This window comes from Calliphora vicina, chromosome 5 (assembly GCF_958450345.1).
Source record: "Calliphora vicina chromosome 5, idCalVici1.1, whole genome shotgun sequence".
Lineage (NCBI taxonomy): Eukaryota > Metazoa > Arthropoda > Insecta > Diptera > Calliphoridae > Calliphora > Calliphora vicina.
Window position 1 is genome coordinate 103,646,865 of NC_088784.1, and position 23,661 is coordinate 103,670,525.

Below are 23,661 nucleotides of genomic sequence, written 5' to 3' on the forward strand. Positions count from 1 at the left end.
ACTCAATCACTTGTTATTTCACCAAACAACACACAACAAGCGAAAAATTTGTAAAGAAAACAAACGTAAAATAAGAAAAAAAAAAAATAACAAATAAGACAGAGAAAAAAGCCAACAACCCAAAGACAAAACAAAAATGTTTGTATGAACGAACGTACGAGCTGTATTTAAGCCAAAAAACGTAGCACAGGTATTTATTATGCAACTAACGTATCTTTAAAGTTGAGTATTTTTTCTGATTTTTCGTTTCTACTACTTTTACGATTTTACAAAAGAGTGGAAGAAAAATGTACTCAAATACAAGAATAACGATTTGTTAACCCAACCGACCACGACATCTAATCAAAAGTTCTCAAAACTGCTAAATACTTGAACAAAAATGTTGGTAAAATTATCGAGAATATTTGGAATTTTTTTTTCAGAATTGCGAATAATTCTCGATAATTTTTTGAAAGCTGAATCCGAGATATTATAGAGAATTTTTGAAATAACAACTCTTTGTAATAATAAAAAAACTCGATTAATATTGCTACAGATTCGTAATTGATATCGTTTTTGGTCAGCTGCCACAAACTGAGCGACATTTTTGGAATCGTTTGCGATAGTCGTTCTCGAATATTTGTAAAAGAAACGCGATAACCTGCTTGAATGCTCTGGTCAGGTGGGCAATATCAGTAATATGTTTGTTAATATGAATGTGCTCAGTTAGTGTAAGTATGACAAAATTGTATGACATTACGGTTTTTAACCATTAGTCTATATTAACAGGTGATTTGACAAAATTCAGAAAAAAGAAACAAAAAATCAAACATACAGAGTAACAAAAGCAAAGAGTTAAGAATTATTGTTTTCAGCTTCAGTCTTCAGGCTCACACACACACGTTTTTCTTACTTTTTTTTCTGGGTTTCATTCAAGATTTTTATCATTTTAAAATTATGAGGCGATTAAGTATTCATACTCTTTCTTACCACAAAATTGTGCCGAAAAATACTTACTTATTTGCACAACAAGTTAGTTTGAAATTACGAAGACAACAAATAAAATGCATAAAAAATCAAAAGATTGACAAATTTTCAAATAAGATTAAATTGAATTAAATAACATAACATAAATTTGTATTATGTTTTTCCGTGAAATTAAGACTTTTTATTTTTGGTAGCAAAAAAAGGAGAACAATGACCATTTTAAATGCAAAAACAATCTAATGATTAGACAATATTTAAGTAGATGATATAAAAGTATTTATTTAATTAAAATGTTTAAGTTCTTTGTTTTATTATATAGTAGTAGCGACTCTTAGGTGTAACAATTCCCAAAAACGTATATTTTTTTCCAATTCAAACTGCAATAGCTTCCTAAATGCATTACCTTACATCTCTGCTATAACAACTTCGATGTAATTTAAATGGTAAACTATTTATATACTCAGCTCAATTGGCTAGAGCTTCCCACTTACAAATCAATCTAGAATATTAGGAATATGTTCAATATAAAACTATAAATTGTCTCTCGAAAACCCGATTACATTATCCTAAAACACCTTAATGTATACCGATCGACTTAGAATCACTTTCTGAGTCGATTAAACGAAGTCCGTCCGTCCGTCTGGCTGGTTGGCTGGCTGTCCATGTAAACCTTGTGCGCAGAGTACAATTCGCAATTTTGAAGATATTTCAATAAAATTTGGTACATATCATTTTTTCGGCCCAAGGACGAAGCCTATTGAAACTGGCTGAAATCGGTCCATTATTTCACCTAGCCCCCATACAAATGTCCTCTCGAAATTGGACTTTATGGGTCATAAATGTTTAATTTATATATGTATCTACACAAATTTCGCTCCAAATAAGTTTTATATATTCACAATTCATGTCACCAAATTTTGTTACGATCTGTCCATAATTAGTCATAGCTCCCATATAGACCCGCTTCCGAAAATCACTTTAACGTGCTTAAATCACTTAAAAATTTTGGTATATACACAAAATTCAACATAAATAACTTTCATATAGACATAAATCACATGACCTAATTTGGTGATCGGTCCATAATTGGTCATAGCTCCCATATAAGGCCCACTTCCGAAAATCACTCACGAATATAAATTATTGATATTTTAAAAGAAAAATATTTTTACTCATTTACTTGGTGTAGGGTATTATATGGTCGGGCTTGACCGAACTGAAAAAATTTCGAAAAATTCGAATTCGAATTTTTTGCTTTTATTTTGAAACGTTTGTACAACATAAATTTATTCAAAGTATTGGCCATTGTTAGCTATGACCATTTCCCATCTTTCTGGCAGCATATGAATTCCGAGACAAAAGAACTGCTCATCTTTTGAGGCCAAGAAAGAATGAAGTCAATTTTGCATACTCTATTATCAAGTCAAGCGTATCCCAGATAGAGCGTTCTGCACCGATCGAAACAAACAGTAGTCGGAAGGGGCAAGATCTAGAAAACTTCCCAACCACATCTTTCAAAATAGTTTTTAACAGGTATTGCAACTTGTGGCCGACCGTTGTCATGCTGGAATATTACAGTTTCATGTCTGGCCGCATATTTTGGCCAATGCTCGCTTCAAACTAACCAGTTGTGTTTGGTACAGATTCACTGTAATGGCCTGGCCAGATTTGAGCAGCACATAATAGATAGGACCCTCTTAATCCCACCATGGATATTTGACTTTGGTGTCGATTCGGCTGGTTGGTTGGGCTTCCAAACGATCTCTTACGTTTCGGATTATCGTAATGGATCCATTTTTATTTGCTAGTAATGATTCGGCGCAAAAATGATTTTCTTTTATAGCATTACAGCAGCATTTCAAACATACAAAATCGTCTATCAAGGTCTCTCGGCTTCAATTCGTCTGGTTACAAATTTCCCTAATTTTCTATGCCACATTAACGCCTCATCGATAGTCTACTGAAATAACTTAGTAACTTAAACCGTCCTAGTAATTCAAAAGTTTCCTTAGGTGTGTAAATTTTAAGTAATCTTTAATTTTTTAATTGCATTTTGCGGTTTTTCTTTGGGATTTTTTTTAAGATTCTTATAAATTAAATAAAAGTACATTTATTTCTCTTTATTTATTTAACATATTTTTATAAATTTTATGGAATTACTCATCATTTGGTTAAGAAAGTAAAAAGAAAAAAAATCCCCTTTGCTTTTAATTTCTCATATAGTCATTTACACTTTGGGGCAGATTGCAAAAGTGCAATTTTATTGCACTATTTTTAGCCATTTATTTGATATATCCTGTAAAATAGGCTCATCGATAGAATACTTGAACAACTTAATAATTTAAGGTCACCTAGTTATACACAAGTTTCCAAATTTTTTAAGTCATTTTTTATAATTTTTTAATTGCATTTTTTTGTTGTTTTTTCCAGAATTCTTTTGCAAGATTCTTATAAGTTAAACAAAAGTACGTTTTTTCTTTATTTATTTAACATATTTTCATAAATTTGATGACATTACTCATCATTTAGTTAAGCAATTCAAAATAAAAAGAAAAAACTGTTTTTAGCTTTTAATTTTTCAAATAGTCATCGTTTTAAACAGTGGGGCAGATGGCAAAATTGCAATTTTATTGTCCTACTGTTAGTCATTTATTTATATAAATAATTTTACAATTTTAATACAATAAAATAATAAAAAAAACTGTACAAGACTTTAGATAAATATTTTAAAAGTTAAATTTCTTGCTTATTTTACTTTTTAGCAAGAAATGTTGCACTTTTTCTGCCCTTTTGTGATAAAAAGGCTTATACGTAAAGCAATGACCAATGAATCTAGACATGTAAAATATATAATGAAAGGTATTTTTCAGTGTTACCATAATAATAAATAAAAAAAATTAAACAAAAATAAATTTAAAAAAAATGTTTAGACAATTTAGATTTTATTTTTCAATTGGTTTTCAAAATATAAATAATCTTGTCTAGTTTTTTGTACAATGAACATCTGTTTAGGGGCTAATCATTCTAAATATAACTTGCCTTATCTTTGAATTTTTTCAAATATTAATTGTTTTAAATTGTGGGGCAGATTGCAAAAGTGCAATTTTATTGCAATTTATTTATATAAAATATTTTACAATTTTAAAAGTAAACGTTAAACAAAGTTTTACAGTTTATTACAAAGAAATTACTAAAAATAAGTTTATTTATAATAAATTACCACTTAACAGCTAAACAACCTGAAAACAATTGGACAATGCAGGAAATATTAAGAAAATCCCAGTAAAAATTTCAATAAAAAATTCTAAAATTTGTCTACGATTTTTTTAAAATGTATTATTGTTTATTTTCTATTTATTACTAGTTGATCGCCCCGGCTTCACCCGGTAGCATTTACTAATGTTAGTTCTTCAAGTTTCTCCAACCCACGCACACCAGCCTGTTCTTATTTATTTGCAAATAAAATATCTAAATTTGTACTGCATACTTTAGGGAGCTTTTTTATTACAGTTGACTGGACTCCCAAAAAAATTGAATTTCCGAGTTTTACCCTGAATTTTTGAATTTTTTTTCTTTACAAACCATCTCCTGAAAATTTCGAATCGAATAAATATCTTTTATATGATACCTTACATGTCTAGATCCATCCGTGATTACTTTTTATGTAAGTCTTTTTAGCAAAAGAGGGCAGAAAAAGAGCAAAATTTTTGCTAAATTTAAACGTTGTTAAAAATGTATAAACAATTGAAAAGTAAAATTTCTACGGAATTTTACTTTTTACCGTTATTTTTTCCATCCAAACCACTGTGCTTGATTTGCTGCATTTCATAGTATGCAAACAAATCCTTTGTTCTTTAAAACATATTTACTTAACAATTAAAAGCAATAACTGATAAAACCAAAAAAAAAGAAAACATTAAATTGCTAAAACAACTTAAAATTCTTTAAAAAAGAAACACTTTAGTTTAAAAAACAAATAAACAGAAGTTAAATAAATACATAGTTTCTTTCAACAGCCAAACAAAAGAGAGACACTTTAAGAAAAAAATTTAAAAAAAATCTTATTTTGAAAAAAATATTTGCATAAAGTAAAACTAAAAAAAAAGAAAACTAAGGTTTAACAAACTCTGGGAATTTCAGTTTGTTTTTCTTCTCTTCCTTTATTAAATTAAAACATTTACAATTTCCTATAAACATTATACAACCATACAAATGTTTGTCGGTTTTTTTAAGGTTTAAGATTTCAATTGATTTCTTTATAAAGTTTGTACTTTTACACAATCATTTATTTATTTGTTAGTCCGACATTCGTTATCATTATCATAAGACATTATGACCGACTTGTTGTGAAACTCATTAATTAAATTAATTTTTATTCGTTAAATCCAGGTTTTCCATACAATAAATTGTGTTTAATATTTCCACACTTACATTTCCGGTTAACAAAACTCTGTATTTTATTAAACAGCCTTGGGATATTTTGAAAAAGAAAAAAAGATTTTTTTCAAAAATACCGCCAGCATATTAATTATTGCTTTAATATTTAGAATTATAAATAAATGTATTTATTTTTTGTGAAAAAAAAAGAAATTTTGAACTTTAATTGAAATTTATAAAATCCATTTTTTTACAATATAAGCCGACAATTTATGTTTGTTTTGTTAAAATATTTAACATGTGCTGTTTAATTTTTTCAATTACTCGTAATTTGTTGAAAGTTTATTGACTTGTTTTCTTAATTATTTGACTTATTTTTGTGTTAAAACTCAATTTTAATCTCTTTTCTCTTGTTTTTTTTTTTGTATTTGCAGCACAATGGTTTCCAGAAGAAAAATACTCTCACGTTCTAGAGATGATCTGAATTTGGATCAGACATTTAGTCCACAAGAAGAGGAAGAAGATGTTTGGTATCAAAAAGATAAATTATACAAAGTAAGTCCATTAAAAAATACATAAATAAAATGAAGCTCAGTTTACATCAGTGGTTGGCACAAAGAGAATGTGTAATGTTGCATGAAATGAATTTTCTAAATGTCCCTAACAGTTCTAGGAGACTGTTCCGAACTAGTGATTTTACCTATCATTTAGGGTGACAACTAGTTACATAACCAGCTACGTGGCTAGTAATTTTAACACATGCATGTCTTACGGGGGGAGGTTTGACCGTTTTTGATTACAATGAGACTGTCTGGTAGCTGGTTCAATGTAGTCAACAAATTGGATTCATATAAAGGTTGCATTTAGTCAGTTACCTTGTTAGCTACATAATTGGCTACTTGATCAGCTACATAACCAGTTATTTTAACATGTAGGGATGCTAATTGACCTCAAATTGTCAGTTAAAGAGACATCTCATAGACAATCCAATAACCCATTGCTTGTAAACAATCCTTCCGCCGACAACTCTCCAATAGATTACTTCTGGTGAATAAAATAACTACTTTTTAAAGTGCAGTACAAATAAATGCACACTCTAGATTACTTAGAGACACTTAAATGACAATTGACTCCACGCTAGATTACTTGGGATGTATAAAGTAACCTATTGACTTCTCCCTACACTACAAAGAGCACATACGTGTCAAATGACCCCAAAATATATAAATTGGTGTCATCCAAGTGATCACACATTAAACACAATTACTGTCTATCGGGGTTGTCATAGAATCCAATCATTGTCGGAATCGGTTTTGAAAACGACTAAAAAGGTACATTTGACTTATGAAATCAAATGTAATTTTTTGTTTAATCGATAAAGAATTTAATTCTAGGTCGAATATAAAGCCGATAACTTTCGATTTCACGAGACCAATGTACTTTTTCTGACGATTTCAAAACCGATTCCGACAATGATTGGATTCTTTGACAGCCCCGTATAAGTGATACATCGATTACTTGCATAACTGCTGGGGTGTTTTACACAGGCGGGCATATATATGTAGCTAATTGGAATTAAATCATATTTTAAAACGATTAGAAATGAGAGCTTGCAATAGAACAACATTTAATTTTAGAAAAGAAAATGTTTTAAGCAACTGTAACAATGTAGAAACTGTTTTCGTTGAGAAAACAAATAATTTTCGATTTTTTATTTTCATAACTTTTTTAATACTGAAGCGATTTAAAAGATTTTCAATACCAAACTGCTTAGAACAATAACCAACATGCTAGATGAATTTCATTAAATTCACATATGTATTTTGCACAAGAGTGTGTTTTACACACACATATATATTTTAATATATATTTTAAGGAGTCTTAAAATAAATTGTAGCAAGCTTGAGATATGTTTGTGTGGAAATAAATTTAAAATGAATTTATGGATAAAGGTTTTAATGTTTAAGAATGTTATTATTATGTATTTGTTTTAAACATTACATTTATTGTAGTTTAACTAAAATACTTTCCCTAAACCTTAAACAATCAAACCTTGACAATTTGTTACAATAAAAAAACACAGCAGCAAATAAAAAAACCTTCGTGATTTTCATAAATTAATTTTGGCATTTATTTTCATTACTTTAAAGGTTGATGGTTATTTAATGCATGTTTTATTATGAGGGTCATATTATCCATATAATAAATTCATGGTCAATATCACAAAAAACTTAAAAGATTTCCTTAAAAATAACTAAAGTAATCCAGCAAAAAACGTCACCTAGCTAATAATCTATAAAGTAGAGTAAATAAATAAAAAGCTAAGGTTTTTAATGTAGTTAAAAAATAGAGAATTTTACCAAAAAAAAGTTTCCAATATTTTATTTAAAGAATTTGACTTTTAAGAAGTTCTTAAATATGCAAAGTATAAGAAAAAAATCTGTGTTTATTAGTCAAAATTCCTATGTCTCTTGAATAGCCTAATTTTAGAAGAAGAAATGTGCAATGTTGCTAGCAGAGACCGAAAATACCGGGTTCACTTTCATTTCAATGGTAAATTCTCCTTCGCAGCCATTTAAAAATATTTTTTTGTGATATATAACTGAGAGAATGATTTATTCGAGAACATTTTAGGTTTCGGGTTGAGAGAAACCGAAAAGAAACAAACACAAATAATCTGAATGAGTGATTTATAACTTATTTTTTTTCGTAAAGGTAGCTTGTTACTTTTATTTGCGAACATGAAAAATGATGCATTTGATGCAAATCAACGCTTAAATGTATACCCCCATATACATAAACAGTTTATAAATTTATCAAAGGTTTATGAAACAGATTTTGTATGGAAATTTTGTTTCATAAACCTTTGATAAATTTATAAACTGTTTATGCATATGGGTAATAAAATTTATCAAAAGATTAATAACAATTTAAAAAAAAATTTTCATTTCTATTACTCAGACTTCATTACTTCATACTTATCATATTATTTCCATAATTTGTTAAAAATTACTAATAATATGTTATTGTATATAAATAAAAGAGAAAGTAACAGTTATGAAGAACAAGAACAAATGTATGATTTATTTTTATCACAAAAATATAAATCACAATTTGGGTTTTTTGGTATATGGACGAGTTATTTTCGATCTCTGGTTACTAGACCGCATATTCGAATCGTTTTTCGTCCAATGCTCGTTTCAAACGAATCAGTAGCATTGTATACATGTTGCTTGTGATGGTATGACCAGATTTCAGCAGCTAATAGTAGATAGGAACCTTTTGCTCCCACCAGTTACCTTAGCGCCTCGGATATTTGTCTTTGGTGTCGATTCGGCTGGTTGGCCGGGCTTCACATACGATATCTTCCGCTTCGGGTTATCAGTAATGAATCCATTTTTCATCGCATGCCAAAATGATTTTCTTTTATAGCGTTCAAGCATCATTTCGGACATGCAAAATCGTCTTTCAAGGTTTCTAGGCTTCAATTCGTATGGTATCCAATTTCCCAGCTTTTGGATGAATGCTGCTGCTCACAAATGTTTTGAAATTGCTGATTGAGTAGCTCCCAATGATTTTACAAGCTCTTATTGAGTTTGACAACAATCTTCATGGAGTAATGGCTTCAATTCATGGTCTTCAAACTTGTTTGGCTGTCCTGGGTGATTTTTGTCTTCCGTGTAAAAATAACCACTTCCATCTCTCGCACGTTGAAACCGATGGAACACATTCACCAGAAGCTTTGGAGTGCAATTGGTGGGCTTCAGCGCCTCTCTTTTTCAAATTAAAGAAGTAAAGCAAAACTTCTCGCACAAAATTCAACATTTTCGAAGCAAAAAAAAAAACGTTGTTGTTCAATAACTAAGTGAGAATATATGACAGATATGTACCCTTCAAAATGACATATAAGTTATTATATGAGTAGCCGCAGAACAAAAGGTACTTTTTTGAAAATTTAAAAATTTTGCGAAATTTTTTTTCTGGAAGATTTAAACCCAAATATTATAAAAATACCAAAAAAAAACAATTTGTAAAACAATTCGAAAAAGTACCTTTTGTTCTGCGGCTTCTCATATGTCATGATTATGCTCGAAAAATCAGCATCCACTTATTCATGTTCAATTATCCATAAAATCAACTCACTTCTTAAACATTCTCTTGACAATTGATTGAAAGCTGATAGAAGTAAATCTGTAGAGAGCATCTTAAAATTTGGCACGGCAATACCATTTGATCCAATCTCCCTCCCCAGTTTTTACAATTACTTTGTTCACAGTTGACGAAGTTAACTCGATATTCGGACCCTATTTTGGACACAGAGAAACAGATTCATAGTAGCAACCGAATTTATTGTCAATCGACCGAATTTTATGGTTGTGGTTACAAAATATTAAAAATGGTAATAAAACTTTGGTTGCTTCAACCGAAATTCTTCTTTATCCATTGACTTTCTGTTGATAGAACCGAAAAACTCTTTATCATTCGATTGGGACCAAATTGGGTTGCTACTACGAATCTGTTTTCTCTATGTACGTAATTTTCGAGCTTTCATTATTTTTGAAATATTGTTCAACAACACGAGAGAACAATGAGTTTACGTTGCAACGTAAACTCATTGTTCTCTCGTGTAGTGCTCCGTTTGTATTGAGTATCAGCTCTCAAACTGTTTAATTTACTGCCTAATTGCGGCAAATTCAAATCCTGCGATTATTTTAGGACATCCTTTATAATCCATAATTTATTTCAATATTTTGTCTTCAATATTCTGAAACATTAGTGGTCGGCATACAAAGATTACGGAACAAATGTTATAATAACATGTTAGGTCCACTTTCTTTCCCTGTTAATTGTGATTTCCATTTCATATTTTATAATTTTTGAGAACTTCCTGGACATTAGTATTATGTTCTGCCCCCGGCGTCTAAGAGTGTCGACCATTGATTTACACACAACATCTCCATTAATAATTTACAATTTTCAACACTTAAATTATTAATTACAAACAGTGCAAATAACGATGAAACATTAATTTTAATGCATATTTTTTGTATATGACATTTAAAACCTCAACGTTTTTTTTTATTTTGCACAAATGCAAACAACATTTCAAAAAAATAAAAATCTTATTAAAACATTGTTGCATAATAAAGCGCCATAATTAAATGTATAATTTAAGTGAAACTAATAAAGCAATTATTCAGCAATAAAAATCTTGAAATAAATAAAACAAAAAACAAAAAACTGAATAAACGTTTAACATTAAGAATATTAATAAGAACTAATTAAAGCAGACACAAAAAACTGAGAACTTGTAAGATCTTAATGATAAAATATTAAAAATGATAAATGCAAACAAGCAAAAAGTATAATTTACATGATGTTAGTAAGGGATTTTCAAGGTATTATTTGTAAGAAGCCAAAATCAAAGAAAATTATTGAAACATATTAATAACTAATTTAATGGTTTTATTATTTTTTTGTTTCGATTTTTGGTATACAAAAGCATTGACCCATTTAATTTGTTTAGTTGATTTCTTGTAAAGTATTCTTGACACCAAAATCACAAAAAATAAAGAAATAAAATGCAAGAAGACCTTAATACTCAATACATGTCGGTTGGTTGGTTCGTTCGTTCGTTAGGAAAAGCAAACGTTTACCTTTAAAATTATTAAAAAAATGTTTTTGGTTTTGACAAAACCATACTGTATAGGCCAATTGCATTAATTACCGTTAGGTTTCCAGTTAAAACATTAGCAACAAAACAAAACATGGCTTAATAAACATGTGTATTTATTTATTTATTTATTTATTTATACGGGACGGACGGACGGATAGACAGACAACTGTGGTTTGCTGTTTAATGCGTATTTTTTTTTATTTTAAATTTTTTATGTCCATAATTGACAAACAAAACACACACGTTCGCACCGCCTGAAACTGCTAAATTGGTAAATAATATTTGTTTTTATGCCAAAAGACTTCATTCAAACATTTAACAGCAACAAAAGTCATTGAGGTTGTCTATATTGTATTTATGAAGTTTTGTCCACCAACTGAATAAAATAAACACGTTTTTTTATTTTTGATTTTAGTTTTCATTTGGCAAAAGTTTTCAATAAAAATTCAACAAAGTTAATGGCCACTTTCTTAATTATGCGGCCACAAAAAATAAACGCCATCTAGTGGGTAATAAATCAATATTTCAAATTTGGCGCTAAACAGAAACAGATTTGAATACATACATATTTATTTTATATAGAAATTAAAGTAATTTTAAATCAATATAAAGAGATTTTTGGTTAGACATTAAATAATAGAAAAAGAAAAACTATAGAAAAAGTTTGGCATAAGTATCTCAAAAATAAATATAAAATTTGATCGATTTTGATAATTTTTTTAAGAAATTGCATACAATATGAACTAATATCAACATCTAAATAGATTTTCTTTTCAAATTGTGGGATTATGTATGAAAATCATTAAAGATTTTAGTCCACATTTTTTTCTATTTATAACATTTAACTAATAAATACTATTATTTTGTAAAATATTTTAATAAATTTAACAAATTTGTATAAAAATTTAACTTTTCTTTATTATTTTTGGTATTATTATAAAGGAAAATCATTATAGATTTTATTACATCCATATTTTTTTTTTTGAAATTTCGAAATATTATCAGAAAAATTGAATGGTGAAAAAAAATTCAGTAAAATATAGTTTTTGTATTCCATTTACCCATAGTTTTGGGTAAAACATTTGAAACAGTATTAGACATTGTGGATTCCGAGGAAAAAAACTGCTCATCTTCTGAAGCGAAGAACAAATCAAGCCAATTTCGGATAGTCTGTTCTTAAGTGAATCGTATCTCTGAAAGAGCCTTCTGCATCGATCGATACAAATAGTAGACGGACGGGGCATGGTCTGGACTATAAAGCGGGTGGGGAAAAACTTCCCAACCACTTCATTCGAAATAGTTTTTAACAGTTAGTGCAACATGTAGACGAGCGTTGTCATGATGTAAAATTAAGGTTTCATCTCAGGACGTTTTCCAATGCTCATAATAGATAGGACCTCCACCAAATACAGATAATAATTAGAGCATGGATATTTGGCTTTGATGTAGATTCGTAATGGATCCATTTTTCATCACAAGTAATGATTCGATGCAAAAATTATTTTCTTTTAAAGCGTTCAAGGATGATTTCGGACATGCAAAATCGTCTTTCAAGGTCTCTCGGCTTCAATTCATATAGTACCCAATTTCCCTGCTTTTGGATTAATCCTGTTGCTCGCAAAAGTGTTGAAATGATCTTGCAAGCCAGCCAAAAATGTTTGAAGACGAAGTATTGGAGACATTACTCCATGAAGATTGTTGTCAAACTAAACAAGGCCTTGCATAATCATTGGGAGAGTTTGTAAAGCAGCTGATTTCATCCAAAAGCAGGAAAAATGAAGCAGAGAGACCTTGAAAGACGATTTTGTTTGTCTGAAATGCTGCTTGAACGCCATAAAAGAAAATCATTTTTGCACCGAATCATAACCTGAAGTATAAGAGATCGTTTTCGAAGCCTGGCCAACCAGCCGAATCGATACCAAAGCCAAATATCTATGACGCTAAGGTAATGCTCTCTATTTGGTGGGAGCAAAAGGGTCCTATCTATTATGTGGTGCTGAAATCTAAACAGACTATTTCAGGGAACTTGTACCGGACGCAAATGATTCGTTTGAATCGAGCATTGGCTGAAAAACGTCCAGAATATGCGGCCAGATATGAAACCGTAATATTTCATCATGACAATACTAGGCCTTATAAAAACTATTTTAAAAGAATGGTTGGGAATTTTTTCCTCATCCGCGTTATAGTCCAAACCTTGCCCCTTCTTAATACAATATGTTTCGATCAATACAGAACACTCTCTGGGATAGGCTGCACCTTAGAACAGAGTATCCAAAATTGGCTTGATTTGTTCTTAACTTCAAAAGATGATTAGTTATTTTGGAGCGGAATCCATATGTGGCTAGAATGATGGAAAAGGTCACAGCTAAGAATGTTCAATACTTTGAACTAATTTATATTTTACAAATATTTCAAACTAAAGCTAAACATTTTAAAATATCTCCCATTGTTAAGTCATACGCCCAATATATACATGTGAAGAGGACATTCGTAGCGGAGCAGACAATTCATTTTAGTCTACTAATAGCTAGTTTCTTTCTTGTTAGTTAAACGTAGCTTAACACGCTGGTAAGTTAGATCTGAAACATATTTATGCGGACTTTAACCAATGATCAAGGCGAATTTATACAAGGTGGAGTCATTCAATCAGCTGATTACTTTTTTTTCACTTTTTGGTTCTAACAGATGTTAAAGCTTGTTTTTATATTTAAATATCTACATATTCTAAGCTTATTAACAAAATATTTATTTTTTACATAAATAAGTAAAGCCCTCACTATTCAATTATCTACAGTATATTAAGTTTTAATACATATTTGTTTAATTTTTCATTTTTGTTTTTTGACATATGTTAAGACCAATTGTTGTTTTTGTAGAACTGACACCACCTTGTATAAATTCGCCTTGCCAATAATTGTGTTTCTCACTAATAGATTACGTCAACTGTCAGTTTTGTTAGCATTGCCATACTTTTCAGTCAAATAACAATGAGCATTCCTCAAAATGTTTCATATAAATATGGCAATACTTTAAATTTTGCTGCTGTGCTGAATTGTTTATTTAAATTTTCATCACTTTGTGCTTTGGCATTTCATACTTTGGTTTAACTCGCCAGTGATGCTCAGTTAAACCTAGATTATATAGTAAATAAACAATAAGTGAGAAACACAAGTTTTAGTTTAATCAAGGTTTAAACGAAGAATGTAGATCATCTTAATCCCAGAAACTAGATCTAAGTGTCTATATTTATATATCAAGGTATTCTTAGAACTATTACAAATAAATAAATTTTAGGCCAATAAAAAAATGCATTTCATATTAAAATTGGCTGATACTAGAAATGTCAACGACAATTTAGCCAAATTACTTTTATAGGCAATAATAAAATTACCAGTATTACTAAATTTTTCTTATGATTTTCAAACAAAAAAAAATATTGCAAAATTATGGCTTAACACAAACCAAGAAAATCTCTTCCTCTTAAAAGAAAATATTTATGGATATTTTTACAGCATTTTTATTTGTCACGTCTTTGATTTTTAATGCCGCAAAATTTATTAAATAATTTTACATGTACAATACAACATATGTTAATAATTTTGTAATTTCATTGTCATTATCATGTGTTTAAGTTTACAATTATTTTCGTTTTGAAAACTTTTATAGTTTTGCGTGTATGTATCCATCTTTCGGTTTTTATTAAACTTTCATTTTTATCTATAATTTTCTCTAATTATATAGATTTAAGTTTTTTTTTTACATTTTATTTTATGATTTTTACTTTAATTTTCGAAATGTATCATAAATAATTGGCTTTGTTTGAAGATAAATAAAAGAGTAGAAATATAAAAATATATGAAATCAACAACAATATGACATCATTATCATCAATCTTAAAGAAAGTAAGAGTTGACAATTAATCATTACACCTGAAGAAACAAAATGTTAATAAAATAACAAAAAAAACACTAAATGACAGCAAGTGCTTGATATAATTTCATAATGTTTTGGATATTTACATATTAAATATATTGACGTGTTTGTATAAATAGTAATTTGAAAATGATTTCACTGATTTTAACATTTATACAACTCATCAATTTCATAAATGAATAAATCTATCTAAAGGGTGTTTTCTTAAGCCTTATATAACTTATGATATAACATACTGCGCTCAGTTTTTGATATATAGATTCTTTTAAAAACAAATCATTTAAAATTTAAACTAGAAACTCTTATCCCATGTTTTTTTGTTTTTTGTACACAAAACCTTCATTTATTACACATTTAGCTTGTAATTTTATTTGATTTGTATGATTTATTTTTATTTTATTAATAAATTTTTGCAAACTATATTTATGACAACCATTAACACCTACATGCATAAGTTTTAAAAGCTATTAGCTGACTAAAAAACATTAATTTACGTGATAAATGTAAAATCGTAATGTACACTTAAATATCTGTAGGTAAGTAAGTATTTTAGCCTGATCATTTTAGTTTGCTTATGTAATTTTTGTGTCTACCAGTACGAATATGGTTTGTGTTTCTTATTTCAAACTAAATGCCATTTTCAAATTGAACTCTTGACATTCTGCTAAAAACTTTAAACGTTTAAATGCTTAAAACAAAGCTCAGCTAGACAGTGACTGATGTCTTATGATCGACAGGCCAATAATTTATGGTTAATTGATTATAAAATTTATATAGTAAATCTTAAAAACTTACTTACGTATCTACGTTTATAACTATTTTAAATTGCCAAAACATTTTAAAGATTCACACAGTTGTCATAAAAGTATTTAAATGGTTAGACAAGTAAAATGCCAGACTTTGTTAATAACGTTATAACGTTATTAAAATAATTGGTTTTTATTAAAAATATGTGTAATCATCATAAACATAATTTTGAACATTCTGAAATATAAAGGCGGCACTCAGAGAAAAAATATAGGTATATATGTTTACTGTAACCATTTCAAAATTTTTATAAGTTTTTTATTAATATTATATGGTCACTGTAATTATTTATATGATTGTGGTAATCATAATATGATAAAATTAGGGCTCTCATGATTTTCGCAATAATATATATGATTGTAGTTAATAAATATATGATTATGGCAATCATGTTCATGATGAATCATTATATCATAATATGTTGTTCTCAGATTATGAATTCCTTAAGCCGAGAAATCCTTCTTCATAAAAATGGTTGTCACAAACACATACTTATTTACTGCAATCATATATATGATTGATACAATCATGTGAGTCGTAATTTTACTATATTATATAAATAATTTCAGCTGCTGAAATTCAAAATACATGTAAAAATGTTGAAATGGTTACAGTAGACATGTACAAATCCTTTAGAAAACTAACGAATGAAATAAACAACGCGGTTTTTGTCTTTAATAACGTATGTATATTAGCGTATCCCAAAAAAAATGTTTGTTGGGGCTCAAGCATAATTTGAAAGCTTATAGGGTAAAGTATTTTTCAGATTTTATTCAGATTTTTGCCTCTAAATTATTAAGAATTAATTGATCTTTCAAACTGCATTATTAGTTTTTTACATTTTCATAAAAATTTTAAAAGTTATAAAGCTTTATTTACAAAATTTATGGACAAATTTCGAAAAATTGTAATGTAGGGCACCTTAATGAGCCAATTCATTACAAAAACTAAAAATTTTTGCACACAAGAATAAAGCATGGACAAACTTATGAATAAAACTCAAAAAATGGCCGACAAACCCGATTTTTGGCAAAAACTCGATTTGAGCGACCTCTAAACCACTTCCGAAAAATCTGAAAAAAATCTCAAAAATACTCTACCCTATAAGCTTTCAAATTATGCTTGAGCATCCATGAAAATAAGAAAAAAATACTTTTTTTGGGACACACTAATGTATATGTCATTTTGAAGGGTACAAGTCTGTCATTTTTTGTCACTTAGTTATTGAACAAATTTTTTTTTTGCTTCGAAAATGTCAAATTTTGTGCCAATTAAAGGTAGGGTCACACATGGCAAATATTAGCTCAAAAAAGCGTAACCACTTCTTTTTAGTACAAATTTGTTTGAAGTGTTTTGTAAAATCAAACAGCATCAAATAAAATAAAACTAAATTTTTTGTTTTGAATCATCCTAAGTAAAATAAGTTTTTGAAATAAAAAATTGAATTCAAATGTATTTTATTTAGTGGTTACTTCTTTTTCGTCAAATATTTGTCATGTGTGAAATGCTGCTTCAACGCTAAGAAAATATTTTTTGCACCGAATCAGACCATCACAACCTGATTCGTTTGATGCGAGCATTGGCCGAAAAACGCCCAGAATATGCGGCCAAACATGAAATCTTAATACTTGTTTCAATCGATGTAGAACGTTCTCTCTGGGATACACTTTACTTCAGAACAGAGTATCTGAAATTGGCTTTAATTGTTCTTGGCCTCAATAGATGAGCAGTTCCTTTTACTCAGAATCTAAGAATGATGAGAAAAAAAGCCATTGCTAACAATCACCAATACTTTAAATAAATTTATAATGAAGAAATGTTTGCTAAAAATTTTAAAGTTTCTCGCAATATATTGAGTAATTTGACATGTATGTGTTCTTTATAGTGCAGAGAGAAGTTAATTGGTTGCATTATACATCCCAGATAATCTAGCGTGAAGTTAATCGTCACTTAAGTGTCTCTAAGTAATCTAGAGTGTAGTCACTTTAAACGTTTATTATGAACTGCTGTTTAGAAATTAGTTATTTTAACCATCAGAAGTAATCAATTGGAGTATTATCGTAGGAAGGTTTATTTACAAGCAATCGGTTATTGGAAAATTAGCACTCGTACATGTTTAAATAACTAGTTATGTAGCTATCAGACCTCCTGTTTAGGACATTCACGTGATAAAATAACTAGGCACATAGCTAGTTCTGTAACTAGTTGTCACCCTAAATAATAGATAAAATCACTAGTTTGGAATAGTCTTTTAGAACTGCTGGAATTGTTAATAAAGTTTAGAAAATTTAAAATTTTCTAGAAAATCAAATTTGCACAGTCACACACACTCTCTTAAAACAAGTTTATTGCTTAAATCTTTTGTTTTCGACATATGATTTCTTATTGTTGTTATTGTCTTTGTTTTTGATAACAAATTCACACTCTTTGTTGTTGTTTAGTTTTTCTTTACAGTCTGTTTTCAATTTTCTTTTATTGTTGTTTTTTTTTCTTTGTTTTGTTTTTTAACACAAATAATTTGATCAAAACAAACAACACTTTAGCTAAGTCTTCATATGTTTTAGTATTTGTAAATATTCGTATTATTGTTTGTCAAAAAATTTATTAAGGCTCCCACAAATAAAATGAAAAAAAATAATAAACAACAATTGAAAAGAAACGTTATTTAAAACAAAAACACTATGACAAAATAGTAGTTGTTTTAAAGTTTTCATTTCATTTCCTTTTTTTTAAACTGCAATTTTTTTTCTTTATTTTTCTTATAAAAAAAAGTTGAGCGCAAAAAATTATATTACTAAAGCAATTATTGCTTAATCTTAAGGTTTTTTTTTTGTTTTTGTTTTTATTTTTATTTTATTATGTCGTTTTTTTCACTGTTCATTTTGTTTTTAAGCTAAGAGCCATAATAGCGAAGGCAAACTGCAAAAAGTTGAACAAAAGGTTGCAAAGGAAAACTTTTGGTTTCAAAAAAAAAACAGCAAAAGAGTGCAAAAAAGACAACATTATATTAAGAAATGTTAAATTGTCATGGGAAAAGCCCTAAATAATGATACACAACAGCATTAAAAGCGAATGAAAAATATTTAATTGAAACTTTTATAAACAAAATCACAATAACAACTTTATTACCACCAAAGGCCAAATGACAATTGTTTATAACAAATTTAAATACATTTTTTTAAAAAAAAAAAAGTCTTAAAGATTTGTTTTTGTTTATTATATAAATTGTGGGAAATTATATTGAAAAAAGGAGTTTTAAATTTGGGTTAAGGAAAGTTCTTTTATTTCTAAGAAAATGTTTTATAGAGAAATATATTTTAAAAGGCTCTATTACAATTTGTAATATCTCTTATTAAAGAAATGATATTTTGGCCTGACTTAGTCAGTTATCAGTATGCCAGGGACACTTAAATAAGTGTGCAGTATTGAGGCCGATGAAGTCTATTGGTCAATTATAAAAGGAACTTTTAAGAATGTCACAGTTCTGAACTAAATGAAATTTCGCAGCCATAAAGTTGATGACAAAATTCACGTAAGATTTGAATTTGCCTGATACATTTCCTGATCGTGTACCTTCTTGTTTCGGTGATCGGAATTTGTCCCCTAGATCGTGTGATTAAAAACTATTAGATTTCCTGTTAGGGGGTTATTTAATGTAAAAGTCCTATGAAAACAAGCTCACAAGCAGTGAATTGAAGAAGAAAATTTCGTTAAAAGAGCGTATGTGTCAGCAAATCCGTGGAGTCAATTTTTCCTCTTTGCTTGCTCTTCCATATATAACCCTATCCTGTATACTTTATGATTCAATAACAAACATAGCAATCTAAAGAAAAATCTATGCATTATGGTAATGTCGACCTTTTTATACCCTTCACCATGAGTGGCAAGGGTATATATAAGTTTGTCATTCCGTTTGTAATTTCTACATTTTTCATTTGCGACCCCACAAAGTATATATTCTGAATCGTTATAGATAGCGGAGTCGATATAGCCATGTCCGTCTGTGTGTTGAAATCAACTTTCTGAAGCCCCCAAATAACTTACATACACGAATGATACATCAATATCTCCGAAATTCTTCCGGCTCGGTTGCTATTTAAAATCGGTCCACAAATGGTTGAGATATAAGGAAAAAAGCAGGACAACCTCGATTTTTGACCTATTTTTGACCCATATCTGGATTACTAAATCATTATTATAGACAATATGGATATCTAATGATAGATATTTCAAAGACCTGTGCAACGACGTATATAAGACCATAGTAAGTTGGACCTACAATGGGTCAAAATCGGAAAAAATATTTTTTAACCCGAATTTTTTTTTTCATATTAAAAAAAAAATTTTAAAATTAGAAAAAAAATTATAAAATTTAAAAAAAAAATTTAAAAAACAACTGGAAAAAATATTTAATTTTTGTTTACCTAAAAATATTTAAAATTTTTATTTTAAAGTATAATTTGGTGAAGGGTATAAAAGATTCGGCAATAGCCGAATATAGCTCTCTTACTTGTTTATTATTAATTTTATTTATATAAAAAAGTGACCTCAAGCTTAATTAAAATAAATAAAATTAATGAAAAATCTATGCTTTATATTGAATTCCAATCTTGCGTATCTGAAGAAACTTGTACAGTTTCTATATAATTTCAAATATTTTAATTATAATTTTATGCAAAAATTTAAATAAAATCATTAAAAATCTGCACAAATCTAACAAATCTACTCTACTGTATATAAACGTAGAAAAACAAATCATGACAGACTAATTGTAAACTATCAAAACTGGTCTACAACATACGAGATTTGAAGTTAAACGCCAACTCTTGTAAGCAAAAACGCTTACAAACAAAAACAAGGCAACAGCAATAACAACAACAACAAAACATTAATTTAAAGGAGACCACTGTAACTTAACAACAACAAAAAAACACAACCAAGTAAATAAATAAATAAAAATAAAGAAACAACTTTCGTTTATTGCAAAATTTTTCAGCCAACAAACAACCAGATTTGCTACTTTGCCAAGATTTGTTACTTTTGTTGTTGTTGTAGTTGTTGCTGCTAAAAGCCAGTTTAGATTGAAAGGAAAAGCAACAAAACGTATGTTACATTAAACAAAAAATGTTTGTAATGAATCAAAAAATAAAATAAAAAAAATATTAAACATTAAACTACAACAGCAGCTTTTATAGCAAGAAAAAAATTAGTTAAAAAGAATAATAAAGAAACTTATGAAATAAAAAAAAATAATAATAAACAAATCTTTTTGTTTTTTAAAAGAAGGATTGTCAAAAAGTCAAAATAACTTAAACTAAAAAAATGTTTGGAAAAAGGCTTAAAGTTATCATCTGTAAACTATTTCGAAAATATAAAAACATCATTGTCAAAATAAAAGCAAAAAAATTGAGAAAAAATCTCGCATTTTTAAGTCTTTACCCAATTTTTTAAGTCTTACACCCAATAAAAATCCCATTTTTGGGATTTTTGTATAGTTTTTTTTTGGTAATTGTGGGCTGTTTAATAGATAATATAAGGCATTTTAAAAATTTAAATATTCCAAAAAAAATAGATAAAATTTGTATTTCCTTATTTTTGCAAAAAATATTCTATGAACTTTTTAACTCCTAAAAATGTTATACATTTTTGAAAAGAAGACACAATTTCCTTTACATTGATATATAATATGTCTACTTTATCCTTGCCACTAGTCAAATTCATGGATTCCAAATCAATAACATACAGAAAATTTGCTGAATCTTATCGATTTGTAATATATTTTTTGTCACTGCATTGCCGATTACTGCATTACCATGCATTGGAGGAAAATACAAGTTAAAGCTAATTAATGCGAGTTATGTATTTTGAAGGCATTAATGAGACTTGTAGAAAATACAAGTTAGATATATTATATATCAATGTAAAGGACAGTGTGTCTTCTTTTTAAAAATTTAAAATAATTTTAAAATTCATAGAAGATTTTTTACAAAAATAAGGACAAATAAATTAAACCAGATTTTATAACTTTATAACTTTATAACTTTATAACTTTATAACTTTATAACTTTATAACTTTATAACTTTATAACTTTATAACTTTATAACTTTATAACTTTATAACTTTATAACTTTATAACTTTATAACTTTATAACTTTATAACTTTATAACTTTATAACTTTATAACTTTATAACTTTATAACTTTATAACTTTATAACTTTATAACTTTATAACTTTATAACTTTATAACTTTATAACTTTATAACTTTATAACTTTATAACTTTATAACTTTATAACTTTATAACTTTATAACTTTATAACTTTATAACTTTATAACTTTATAACTTTATAACTTTATAACTTTATAACTTTATAACTTTATAACTTTATAACTTTATAACTTTATAACTTTATAACTTTATAACTTTATAACTTTATAACTTTATAACTTTATAACTTTATAACTTTATAACTTTATAACTTTATAACTTTATAACTTTATAACTTTATAACTTTATAACTTTATAACTTTATAACTTTATAACTTTATAACTTTATAACTTTATAACTTTATAACTTTATAACTTTATAACTTTATAACTTTATAACTTTATAACTTTATAACTTTATAACTTTATAACTTTATAACTTTATAACTTTATAACTTTATAACTTTATAACTTTATAACTTTATAACTTTATAACTTTATAACTTTATAACTTTATAACTTTATAACTTTATAACTTTATAACTTTATAACTTTATAACATTATAACTTTATAACTTTATAACTTTATAACTTTATAACTTTATAACTTTATAACTTTATAACTTTATAACTTTATAACTTTATAACTTTATAACTTTATAACTTTATAACTTTATAACTTTATAACTTTATAACTTTATAACTTTATAACTTTATAACTTTATAACTTTATAACTTTATAACTTTATAACTTTATAACTTTATAACTTTATAACTTTATAACTTTATAACTTTATAACTTTATAACTTTATAACTTTATAACTTTATAACTTTATAACTTTATAACTTTATAACTTTATAACTTTATAACTTTATAACTTTATAACTTTATAACTTTATAACTTTATAACTTTATAACTTTATAACTTTATAACTTTATAACATTATAACTTTATAACTTTATGACTTTATAACAGCTTGTACCTAAAATGTTTCATTGATTATATTAAATACTCTGCTAAATTTTGTTTCCATTATTTTCCACAAACACCTTTAACAAAAGTTTAGTCACTTGTAACGGCATTTAAGCATCATTAAATTCAAAGCTAATTAAATTCATACAACAAAACTATAAAAATAGAAACAATTGTAAATAAATCCAAACAAAAAAACAATCTAAACGTCATTTTGTTAATGGAAACGTTAACGCAATTTCTTAAATAATTATTTTGTTAAACATAGACATCCGTTTTAGTTGAACAACAACAAAATTGAATTTTTCTATAACTGACAATAACTCAGAATAATTTAAAACAAAGTTATTTGTTGTTGTAATTTAACGTCAAGCACGTTTCTAGATCAAATGAATTTTGTGGCGATATAAAAGATTTTTGTCTTTTTTTTATAATAGAAGTTTTTAATACTACTTAACACTTTTTTTATACCCACCATCAAAAAAGATGGGGGTATATTGATTCTGTCATTCTGTTTGTAACACATCAAAATTTATGTCGCGGAACCGCATTAGTATATATTTTCTGGGTCCTCATAAGATTCTAAGACGATCTTGATATGTCCGTCTATCTGTCTGTCTGTTGATAACACGTAGGGCTCAAACTAAAGGAGCTAGCTATCAAATACTCTCCGTTTAGTATTGAAAATGGGCAATATCGGTAAGGATCGGTCCA

The 23,661-nt window shown here is 27.6% G+C and overlaps 1 protein-coding gene across 2 annotated transcripts in view; it reads left to right on the top strand.

The window, feature by feature from the left end:
• The window catches only part of LOC135962060 (uncharacterized), a 586,654-nt gene that overhangs the window by 504,806 nt on the left and 58,187 nt on the right, over positions 1-23,661 (top strand). The window contains exon 2 of one of the 2 annotated variants that reach the window (XM_065513795.1): positions 5,776-5,898. In XM_065513795.1, the coding sequence (XP_065369867.1) occupies positions 5,782-5,898 (117 nt within the window). In that variant the 5' untranslated portion in view covers positions 5,776-5,781. The remainder of the gene's footprint in view (positions 1-5,775; positions 5,899-23,661) is intronic. The other variant, XM_065513794.1, reaches the window with a different exon arrangement.